This window comes from Mirounga leonina, unplaced genomic scaffold (genome assembly GCF_011800145.1).
Source record: "Mirounga leonina isolate KUSES-001 unplaced genomic scaffold, KU_Mleo_1.0 Mir_197, whole genome shotgun sequence".
In the NCBI taxonomy this organism is placed as follows: Eukaryota; Metazoa; Chordata; class Mammalia; order Carnivora; family Phocidae; genus Mirounga; species Mirounga leonina.
The window spans coordinates 11,668,719-11,680,734 of NW_023270494.1; the positions used below are offsets into that span (position 1 = coordinate 11,668,719).

At 52.0% G+C, this 12,016-nt stretch overlaps 1 protein-coding gene across 2 annotated transcripts in view; it reads left to right on the forward strand.

Moving 5' to 3' along the window:
- The window catches only part of RGS9 (regulator of G protein signaling 9), a 63,099-nt gene extending 53,539 nt beyond the window's left edge, over positions 1 to 9,560 (forward strand). For both annotated transcript variants that reach the window (XM_035026203.1, XM_035026204.1), the window contains exons 18-19: positions 7,109 to 7,587; positions 9,139 to 9,560. In XM_035026203.1, the coding sequence (XP_034882094.1) occupies positions 7,109 to 7,587; positions 9,139 to 9,289 (630 nt within the window). In that variant the 3' untranslated portion in view covers positions 9,290 to 9,560. The remainder of the gene's footprint in view (positions 1 to 7,108; positions 7,588 to 9,138) is intronic.
- The last annotated feature ends 2,456 nt before the right edge of the window (positions 9,561 to 12,016 follow it).

Here is a 12,016-nt window from a genome sequence, read left to right on the forward strand (position 1 = left end):
GTTACAAAGCCAGCCTAGAATCAAGGGGTGAGGAAATAGACTCTGTCTCTTTAGTGAGAGAAATTTTAAAGTCTTGTTGCAAAAGATGTGGCGAGAGGAAGGGATAAAGAATCAGGGCCATGGTTGTAATCGACAACCCAAAGATGTGGTAAAACCTGTACCAGGTGTTAGAAAGAAATGGAGATGGTGCCATGATAGGGAAGAGGGGGGTTGCGTCTGCTAGGGAGGCCTCTCTTAGTGACAGATAAGAGGATGAGAAAAAGTGGGCCATACAAAGCATGTGGGCAGGCAGGGAAAACTTTCCAGGCAGAGGGAACCGCAGGAGTAAAGGCCCACTGCGGGGAAGCGGCTTCGAGTGAACTGTAGGGCCAGGCGAATGGAGCCTTGTGGGCGCAGGAGAAATGGTTCAGCATGAGCTTAGAGAGGTGGGCAAGGCCAGGTCATTGGGGACTTTTTAGGTCATTGTAAGGAGTTTGTGGCTCTTGGTTTTGTGTTAGCAAAATGATCCCATTACTCTCTCCATTTTCCCTAGTTGTAGACTAGCTTATACTCTGGAAGGGCAACCAGAGGTATGCTTTGGTCATCTTTCTTTTAAAGAATGTCGGAGTCCTCCAACTTAGGGAGGACACCCCAAGTAGAAATTTTTGTTAATGGCCATTATATATTGAGTGACATGAGGTGGGGCCATGTCTCATCGCTTGGAGCCTAATGCCTGAGGCCTGCCGGGTTCTGCAGAAACATGTCTCACGTGAATGAATGGAAGAAGGAAGGGAGGGAGGAAGGAAGGGAAAGAGCCGTGGGTTTGGAGACAGCCTCTCAGTCTCCAGTTCTACCACTAGCTGTGTGGTCTTGAAAAAGTCACTTATTGCCTCTGCTTCCTGATTCGTGAAGTGAGGGGTTGGGACCAGATTCTTGCTTCTTGAAACAGACTTTGTGAGTTCCAGGAGGGTACCCAGCCTGGGACCTCCATTTTACTTGAAGATTTGGAATGGGATGAAACAGGTAATTTTCAATTTTTGCATTAAAATAATCATGAATATATTATGAATTAGAATGCAACATGGACATGAATTTTTTAAGATAAAAATTGAGACATTAATGACATTTCATGCTTGTCTGTGGCAGGTTTAGGCTTTGTCCTCAGACTCCTGGGGAGGATGTTTACCTGGCTCTCCTCCTGTTTGTCCTACTTTCCTGGGGAAGCTGGAGAAGCATGAAATCAGAGATATATATTCACTACCCCTTCTAGTTACCCCCCATGAGCTGAGATCACATGCCCGGCACAACGGTGGTGGGGATGGTGGGGTGTCAAAGGCATCGTGAATTCTTCACATTACAAACTATGTCGTGTTCATCTTTGACTCAACCATCCGCCATCCCACTCCCCACATGTGAGATGTGTCTGCCTGACAGGTCTCCCATCCTTCAGCCGACCACCAAAGGCTCTGTATCAGGCACATGGTAGGGACACCACACATATCAATGGAAACCTTCTCAGTGTCAGACACACAATGATCCCACCGTCTAATGAGAGGCACGGGCATGTAACTAAAGTTGGTTATCATGCTTATGGGATAAATATATAAATAAGTATTGTGACACTGCCCATCTGAAGGAAGGCAGGAGATAAAGGGCTTCACTCCTAGATGGCAACAGTTCCATCCCATGAGTGTTTCCTAAACACCTATTCTATGTAAGAACCAGCGAAGGGTCCTATGGCAGATACAAAAATGGATGAGAGGTTCTCCGCCCTTGAGGGGCTCACAGGGGTGTGTGGATACAGATGGCTGCAGCTGAAGCAGAATGGGATTGAGGCTGGGGTGGCATACCACACCCCAGGAGAGCACAGAGATGGGAGAGGATCGTCTGTCTGGCCTGGAGGACTGAGGGAGACTCCACCAGGACGTTCTCATGTTGGGTCGTAAAGGAGCCACAGAGCCCTACCCAGTTTTGAGGCTTCCTAAGAGTGTCTGCTGCGGGTCTCCTGCTAACTTTGTTTCTGTTGGCAGACATAACAGCAGCCCCGGGAGGTCTGTTTGAATCTCACATAGCCTCAGAAGTAGTATTTGTTTGGACGCTATTATTGATATATTTAAATGATTATGATAGTCTGTGTTATCTGTGTACTTAGGCACCATCTTAATTCCTTAATGCCATATTTTAAAGATTTTATTTATTTATTTGACAGAGAGAGAGATAGCGAGAGCGGGAACACAAGCAGCGGGAGTGGGAGAGGGAGAAGCAGGCTTCCCCCCGAGGAGGGAGCCCGATGTGGGACTTGATCCCAGGACCCTGGGATCATGACCTGAGCCGAAGGCAGATGCTTAACGACTGAGCCACCCAGGCGCCCCTAATGCCGTATTTTAAATAGCTTGAGTTTCTCTACCCATCGTGGTGTATATCTTATGCTAGAATATAAACTATGGGGTAAAGTACAAGGATTTCCTTTGTAGAATTGCATTTTCAAGCTTGATTTTGAGAGAGAGGACTGTTCTTCTTGTGAGGATTGTGGTAATACAATGGGTAGGGACAATAGGTAGAATACATCGGATAATGCCTGGCATATAATAAGTGCTCAATAAATGCTAGCTGCTGTTATCAGTGTAACAACCATTATCACTGTCACCATCATCATCCTCCTCACCATCCTCCTCCTCACATCACTGTCATCACCACCACCATCATCACCATCACCACTGCCATCATGACCACCACAGTTATCACCACCATAAGCATCATCATCATTACGACCATCACCACCATCACCACCATCACTACCATCATCATCACCACCATCACCATCATCAACACCATCACCACCGTCATCACCACCATCACCACCATCATCACCACTATCACCGTCATCATCACCACTACCGTCACCACCATCCTTAGTAGCATATGGTCTCAGAGTAAGCTTGGGCTTTCTTGCATCTGTCAGTGCGGTCCCTTACAGTGATTCATTATTCTTTGTTATTTAGGGCATTTCCTGAGGTGTGTTTACAACTTTGTTTCCCTAAACCATTTTACTTCTCTCCTCTCTCAGAGTCTTGCAGTTTGGCTCTCCCCACTCTCCAGCGGCCATTAGGAGATATTTGAAGGGAGGAGAGTGGGCATTGATGTCATGTCCTCTGTCTATGAAAGGCTGACCAGCAACAGTGCGGTTACTGGTCCGTCCTTTGGTTCCAAGCTTCATGGCTACAGTAAGGGAAGGTCTTGTGCTGGGCTGAGATGGTAGGTAGGAAGAATGATGTGTTCACACCTGTGGATTTTTCTCCAGGGAGCCCACTTTGCTTATTGGCTTTTGGAGGCAGTGGGGAAAGGGAGAGCGAGGAGGGACCAGAGGGGGCGCCGCGAACACTGCATGCTGAACCTGAGTGTGGCTCACAGGACGCGGGAGCCCAGGTGGCCACGAGGTCTCCCTCAAATTCTCAGCCAGTTTCTAGGCAGAAAATGAATCGCATCTCTTTGCACCGCCTGCTTTGCCTTCCATCGAAAAGCCTGTGATCGTGTTCTCGTGTCAGCGTACCCACTCCATTTCACGCTCCTCTCCCCCTTCTGCTGGCTCCTTGCATAATAAAACAGCAGCACAAGACAAAACAAACCGAGCTCTCAGAGCTTCACTGTGTCTCTGCGTGTCATGTTTCTTTGCCACGTGCCTTGCATGCCGCTGCTTTGCTGCCTCCCACCCGTGGTGGGTGTGGCATGGGCTGGAGGGGCGGGGCTAGGTCTCTGGGGGAAGGGCCGGAGTCATGGTGGGATGGGCGCAAAAAGGAGTCCTGCTTCAAGTGACAGGGGCCAATGGGGCTAATAACTACTTGCCCAGGAGAAAGGACCTTCTCGGGCCAGGTAAGTCAAGCAGGACAGTGGCTACGTCCTCACCTGTCCTGTCATTCATCCAGGAAAAGAAAGTGCTGAGGGAGGTGTGGGATGAGGAGGAGGGCACAGACTTGGGGTGGAGGGAGGTAAATGGAATGGCCCATCCTGTCATAAACTGTACGATCTTGGTCAAGTTGTCATCTCCATGAGCCTCAGTTTTCTTATCTGTAAAGTGGGGGTGATAACGAGTTCATCACAGATTCTGAGAAAGTGGGATTTAAGGTAATGAACCGGAGGTGGGGTGTCCTCAATTTATTGCCACTCTATCTCTCTTAACAAGTCTGTCTCCTAGTTTTGGTGTTTCAGCCCACTCTGCAGGACCCCAGGTCCTATCTGAGTCCCACAGGCAATGGGATGGCCATATGGATCAGTAGATAGAGCAGGGGCTCTGGGGTTACACACTCCTGGGATCGAATTCTCATTTAGTTGCTGTGTTAGTTATCTATTGCTGTGTAACAAAGTAGCACGGACCCAGCTGTTAATCAGCTCACAGTTGGCCAAGTGAGGCTGGGCTGGGTCCTCTGCTCATGGTCTCACACTCAAGGTTATGCCTGGCTGTCATGTTCCTATCTGGGGGCTCTTGGGAAGAGTCTGTTCCAATCTCATTGAGATTGTTGGTGAGATTCAGTGTCTCATTGTAGGATTGAAGGCCCCTGTTTTTTTTTGCTGTTAGCTGACGGCTGTACTCAGCTCCTAGAAACTTCCACAGTCCCTCTCCAGGTGTCCCCCTTCCACCTTCAAAGCCAATAACAGAGAATTTCTCCATTGAATTCCTGTCGTGCTTCCAACCTCTCTGACGTCTGTCTCTGGCCTCTAGACTCAGATCTGAAGGGTTCATGTGGTGAGGTCAGGCTCGCTCAGATGATCCTTTCTTAATGTCACCAATGCCATAGCACGTAGCCTGGCCACGGAACGGCTGTCATGTGACATTTACAGTTCACACCAACCCTGGCAGACAGGGGCAGAATGTAGGGGCCACGTAGTAGTCTACATACCACAGTCCCTGGTGGTTGTGGGAGCCTCGGGAGGGCGATGAACCCCTCTGGGCCTCAAATTTCTGTTCTCTAAAATGGGGGAGTTACAGATACAGATTACCTAGCACATAGTAGATGCTTAATAAGTGATAGGGTCATACTCTTTTCACCTCACCGTTGTCTCCTGAACCCTTAATTAGAGCAAGCTTTCCCCTTTGTTGTTGTTCTTTTTTAAAAAAAAAAAATTATTTTAGAGAGCGAGTGAGAGAGTATGTGAGCAGGGGGAGGGACAGAAGCAGAGGGAGAAGCAGCCTCCCCGCCGAGCAGGGAGCTCCATGTAGGGCTTGATCCCAGGACCCTGAGATCACAACCTGAGGGGAAGCCAGGAATTGGACGCTCAAACCGAATGTGCCACCTGGGCACCCCTCCACTTTATTGTCATTCTTGTCTGCAAACTGTGTCCTAAGTGGAGACCCTTGTCCCCATAGAAGGGCAGTGTTAGAAGCACAGTGCAGGGCTCCTCAAACTCACTGGGCATGATAACAAAACCGTGACCTTGGGTGTCTGGTAGAAGATGCTTTCCCTTAGTTGTACCCCCTGAGAGTCTCCTTCAGTGGGTCTGGCTGGGGCCGGGATCTGCACTTGCAGCAGACCCCCGGGGTGATTCTGAGGTGGGCTGATACGCAGGCCCCCCTTGGGACGTGTGACTCGCTGTTACACGTGCGAACTCTGCAGCCCATGAGCCTGGTTTCCAAGCCTGTCCCCAATGGCCTGTCTTTGGAGCTCGCTTTCGAAGCATTAGTTTTCTCATCTGTAAAATGGGCATAATGAGAGTTGGTCACCTCACCGACTGGCTGCAGGAAGGAAGTGCAATGATCCATGAAAAGTGCTCAGCCCAGAACCTCGTATTTGCTAATTCTCACTGCATATGAACAATGCCAGTTACGATGAGTTTGTTCACCCTGGGGCCCCAGGTCTGGGCCTTGGCTCTGGTTGGTTGGCCTGTGGGTGTCGGATCAGAGGAACAGAATCAGCGACTCCCAGCTGCTGTTCCAGGATGGAATGGAGCTGGAGCTTCAGGGAGCTGGTGGGGGAGAATGGAGATCGACCCCCTGCCCCGCCCCGTGGCAAAGACTTCTGTGGCCTCCTGGCTTTTCTTTTCCTCCAAAGACTGTCCTTGGCTATGCCTGCCCTTTCCTCTTCGGGTTGGGATCGGCTCACTCAGTTGACCTGGAAATCAGGCCACACCCCAAGGAAGCCAGCAGCCTCCAGTTCAGCGCCTGGAGCTGCCCTTTTGGGGCCCTGGGGCAGTGCTCCGGCCCCCGGGACAGGCAGGCTTCTCTAAGCCGGGCGTCTGTGTGGCCGTGCCAGGTTCCAAGAGGCTTTGTTGTTCACTGAAGTCAGAGGCAGTGTCGGCCCAACTGTCCCAGAGGGTGCCCCTTCCCCGCCAGGACCAGCACACCCTCTAGCGTGGCCTTCAGGAGGGGGCCCGACAAACTGTGCTGATGGGCCCTTGGAGGCCCATCTGTGGAGGAAAGAGAAGGGACAGCAGAGAGCCTCCCTGAAAATTCCAGTTTTAACTTTGTCAGCTCAGACAAAGCTCTTTTGGGCGTCTTTGCAGGAAAACTGCCTGGCCCAGGATTCCCGCCTCCCTGCTCCTTGACTTCGGGGCTGCGGGAGCCCAGGGAGGTTGAGAGTCTTTCCTTTTTCTGCTGACATGTCCAGGCTCCACATTCAGGCTTTCTTTGCGGCCACGCTGCTCTGCTGCAGGAGGCATGCACCAGTGCCAGGGCTGGACCATTCCCAAGGGATGGCCAGTGGGACATGAGCCGGGCCTCAGGACCAGGCAGGTGGTCTCAAGCCTGGCAGAGTCAGCGGGGCACACGAGGGTCTTCTGGTATCACCTCCACTGCTCTGTTACACATGTCTAGATGCCTCCAGTCCTCAGGCTGGGAGCCAGGGATAGAGGAGGGATGACATGGCATGTGGTGGGTCCTAAGCATCGTTCGCTGGGGGACGGGAGTTGAGGGGCAATTGGAAATCCAGCCTGGCCACGCCCCAGCACTCCAGGCCCAGAGGAAGGTCAGTCTGGGATGCAACTGCCCAGCTCTGGGCACCGTGGCCAGGGCTCGGGGACCGGCAGGCCCCTTGGCAGGAGGCCTGTGTGTGGCTGTGCCATTTGGGCTAAGTTAGCAGAGGGCCCCGTCCATCAGCCCACACCACTCACTCTGAGCTCTCTCTTTCCTTTCCTGCAGCCGGGCCAGCACACTGCTCCCAGCCCTCACCTGGCCGTGTACACCGGGACCTGCGTGCCCCCCTCTCCTTCCAGCCCCTTCTCCCCATCCTGCCGCTCCCCCAGGAGGCCCTTCCCCTCACCGGGCCGCTTCATCCGGAGGCCCAGCAGCGCCATCTGCCCCTCGCCCATTAGGGTGGCCTCGGAGAGCTCTGAGCAGAAGGGGGAGGCCAGCGGATCCAGTGCCTGCCCGGGGCCCTCCGACACTGACAGGAGCGAGGTCTCGGCCGCCGAGCACCGCTGGCCCCGGCCCCAGCCCAAGGCCCCGCCCAAGGCCCGCATGGCTCTGTCCTTCAGCAGGTTTCTGAGACGGGGCTGTTTAGCTTCCCCCGTCTTTGCCAGGCTCTCGCCCAAGTGCCCCCCTGTGTCCCACGGGAAGGTGCAGCCCCTGGGGGATGTGGGCCAGCAGCTGCCACGACTGAAATCCAGGAGAGTAGCGAAGTAAGAAGCAGAAGGGATTGTGCTGTGTGTGTGCACATATGTCCTGTGTATGCATGTGTGCACATGTCTGTGGGTGTGCACGCGCGTTTCTGTGTGAGCATGCACGTGTGCACATTTGCCTGTGTGTGTATGTGTGTGTGCACATATATCGGTGGGCACGTGAGCGTGCATGTGTGTGCATGTATGTCTGTGGTGGGTACCGGGGCTGTGTGGCTTGAACATGGGGGCTGGGGGCTGGTGGGTTGGGTAATGAGGATTCTAGGCTAGCAGACACGAAAGCAGGCTACTTAGCCTCTGGATAGTTTCCTCCCCCTGGAGGCGTTGTCCTCCCCTGCTTCCTGAGAAAGAAAAGGAACCTGTGTCTTTCTTTTCCATCTTGTTCCCCCTTCTGTGCCGCCCCCACCCTGCCTCATCCCCGGAACGTTAGTCTAATGAACCCATTGCACCTTTAAAGGGCAGGAAGTCAGTGGCGGCCGTGGGAACCATAGGGGGTGGGGGCTCCAGTCCCCTCCCTGTCTGAGGTGCCCTCGCCTCGCCACCCCCACCCCTGCATCCGCCGATGGCCAATTCCTACCCTTCCTCCTGACCTTCCCTCCCTTGGGCAGAAGAAAGGCATGTGGACCAGATGACTCCCAGAGGGGCTCGCAGGGATCCCTGCTTCTACAGTCGTTCCTGTGAAAACCACAGTACCCAGTGTCTTCTGACAGGTGGCCCTTTCGACTCCATTTTGGGTGGTGCCACAAGCCTGATTTCTGAGAACCCCAAGTGCCCTGAGGCACCTTACCGGATGCAGAACTCTCTGAGGGGCGCGATAGCTCCCGGACCAGTGGGAGAAAGGAAAGTTGTAAACAATGCAAAACCAAGAATCAGCCCCCACCTTTATTTGGTTTTGGGGAGACAGTCAGGGGTATCCCTGCACCAGGCAAACTGCTCCTGTGTTTGGCCTTGCCTGGTGTGAGAAAGGAACGCTCCCTGCAGAGGTCTCAGGTTGCCATGGATACCTGAGTATCCCTGGCCTCTGCCTCGCAGTGTGCTTGGGGGACAGCAGGGGGCAGAGGTGATTACTTCTCTGCTGCCTCTGTCAGTCGGGGCAGGAGGAAGGCGGGTGAGTATCGAGGGTGAGCCTGTCTATCGATTCTTCCCAACTAACCCTGCTCAAGGAATGTTCTAGCTTTGCCATGCCACACACACGGGCTTGGGGCTTTTAAGAGGCTCTTTGCTCAGGGGCTACCTCTTCATCAGAAGACAATCTAACTAGATTGAGGATTAAGTGCAGGCATGTCCTAAAGGGACATCCTGAACTCACCAAAACCATAAAAATTCAAGCCCCTCAAAAATGAAGATAAAGCATCTTTTGACTCAGCCTTAATTCAGCAGAAAAATATGAGTCCCTCGCTACTGCCAGTTACAGAGATCCACTGAGCCATTTGCTGCGCACAAAGCTTTTGGCAAATCCACCTGCGAGTCACCCTTCTCTGGGGATGTCAGGGTAAGGTGAGGATTTGGTGTCCTTCCTGTCCCTATGCACTTGCTTTCCTTTTGTGCCTGAAGCTTTTTCCAGATCAAGATGGATGTGCCTACGCAGAGTGGGACCTGCCTGATGGACTCAGAGGACGCCGGGACAGGAGAATCGGGTGACCAGGCCATAGAAAAGGAGGTCATCTGCCCCTGGGAGAACCTGGCCGAGGCGAAAGCTAGCTGAGCCAGGGGCCCTGGACCAAGAAGACTCTCCTGGCAGACTCTGCCAGAGGGGACCATGGGCATGCTTGCTCTCGAACCAAAGGCCATTACGATCACATCTGGGGGCCAGAGAGACAAGATGGGATGGATTATGGGGAGGTGTGCGCTGGCTGGGGTCCCGATGGCCAATTCCTACCCTTCCTCCTGACCTTCCCTCCCTTGGGCAGAAGAAAGGCATGTGGACCAGATGACTTTACTTGCTGCCTTAAAACCGATAAAAGGTTAACTTGTAAGAGTCTTTTGGATTGGAATGTTAGGTGTGTCTGGTTTTATTAGTTAGGAGCTGTTACTTATGAGTTTATGTGTTAAACTCATTTCTTCTTTGGTTTTAGGGACAAAGGGACACTGAGTCACTTTCAAGAACTCCCTCCCTGTCTAAATTGGTTTGTGCATGTCACTTTTATCAATGGAGCTCCCCAGAGTGTGGCACCATTCAGGAAGGGGGTGCTGGGGAAAAGCATCTTTCTAGAATGCCAGGTGTGTTGTTCGGATCCACCAAGAAGTAGAAACAAGATGGGATTAGATGGGCAAGGGATTTTTTGGGGGAAACACCTATGAAGGATAAAGAGTGGGAGCTAGAGAAGAAGAGGGTGAGGGCCTTTGGACCATGTGCAGGGCTGGCCTCCGGGGAAGGAGGAGCGGGTAGGGAGAGTCTCAGATGGCAGTGTAGTTCCAAGAAAGTTTTGGCCACGCCACTGGGGTGTCCCTGAGGCAAAGTCACATTGGAGGGGTCCTATGTCTGGCAGGAATGGTTCTGCCTTAAGATCTCCACATGCAAGGTCAGTGGATGGTGACCCCGGGGAAATGCTTGGCCCTGGCACGGACACACTGGTGGCCCTCGGTCCATATGCTCCCTGCGGCAGGAGACCTGAGCATGCATGTTCCTGTCGGCTGCATGTAATCCAGTAGGCTCCCCTGGAGGTGGTGCCCCCACCCTCTTCTCCCAGTCATTACTCAACAAGTATTTGTTGAACACCCACTATGTGCCAGGCACTGTGCTAGGCCCTGGGGTTGCAACTGTGGGTAAGACTCCTGGCCTCCTGGAATTCGTCTTGATCGGTGGTTCTCAACCAGGGACAGCTTTGCCCCTAGCGGACACTGAGCAGTGTCTCGAGACATTTTTGGGTGTCAAGACTAGTGCGGGGAATGCTACCGGCATCCAGTGGGTAGAGGGCAGGGATGCTGCTAAAATTCCACAAAGCACAGGATAGTCCCCTACCCAGCCACAACAAAAGATGATCTTGTCCAAAATATCAAGTGCCCCTGCTGAGAAATCCTAGAATAGAGGTTACAGGTTAGGCCCTGTGCTGCTGGCCATGTGCCCCTTGTCATTGGTTTCTGCTCAGAGCCCTGAAGTGTTAGCTGAAGGGGTCCTGCTGGGATTTTGATTGGATTAAACAGTGAGTTGAGATTAAGGGCTACATGGTAAGAAAAACAAAACAAAACAAAACAAAAACATTTCTTAAAAGTTGCATGGAAAGTTCTCATAGGAAAAAGAAATTCAAATGGGTTGCCAAACCACTCATCATGCCCGTCCCCTTAATCCCCAGCTTCATCAGATTTCAATTAGTAGATCAGAGCCCCTCACTTGCTTTGAACATTGGACAACTTACCTTATTGAGCCCATAAATCCTGTGGCTACTGAATCATCTGTCCTGATACTTCTGGAGATGAATGGTGGCTAGGTTCACGGCCAAAACCTGGACTTGCTGACCATGCAGGGAGACCCAGATGATTTCATACTGAAAGAGCATCTCATTTTACATTCTATGGAATCTACTCCTTGGGGCTCAAGAGTCACTCATTCAGGGGTGAGGAAACTTTTCTTCCAGAGAGTACACAGAATGGGCTGGATCTTTCTTGGAAGGCGAGTGGGTCAATTCATTTGATGTCTTTATTTGCAAAGCTGGTCTAAAATGAGATTACAGGCAAAGCAATCCAGACCTTTAGTCTACCAGCAGCCAGTGTGCCCAGACTTGCACCCTACAGCAATGGGGCTCCACTCCTAAGCCCCCAGTGTCCTAAAGAGAAACCAAGCCCACCTGGATCCTTCAGCATCAACTACTGGAGGCTACAGGATTTGCCGATTGGATTAGGTGAGGTCCAGACTCAAGTGCAGACTCAAGTGAGGTCCAGAAGGAAGGAAGGGGTTTGAACATGAAGGAGTTTTTGACTCTGTCACATAATTGCCCAAAGGCGGGAGGCAGACTATGGTGAGCAGATTCCAGGGAAGAGAGGAAATCTAAGGGCTCCACCCAACCCTTAGTCATTGGCATGCTTATTCACCTTGTCTGGATATTAGAATCTGCTGGAACCTTGAAAGATCTCGATGCTCAGGCCACACCCAATCCAATCAAGTCAGAGTCTCTGGAGGTGGAGCCTTGGCATCAAGATTTTTAAAGAGACTTTCCCAGATGATTCCCATGTCCAGACAAGGTTGGGAACCACCAGCCTGGAGTAGTGATTGAAGCTGGTTCATGGCCCCCACATCCATGTTCACGCTCAGAGAGACAATAGGAAAAGAGAAAGTGGTGGGGTCTTGAGTTCACAACCTAGAAGTAGTAGCTGCCTTTTCCACTTGCATCCCATTGGTCTGTACTTGTTCACGTGGCCACACCTAGCCGAAAGGATGCTGGGAAATGTAGCCTCCTGTTAGGCCAGCTTGTCACTAGCTAAGCTTCTGGAGGTT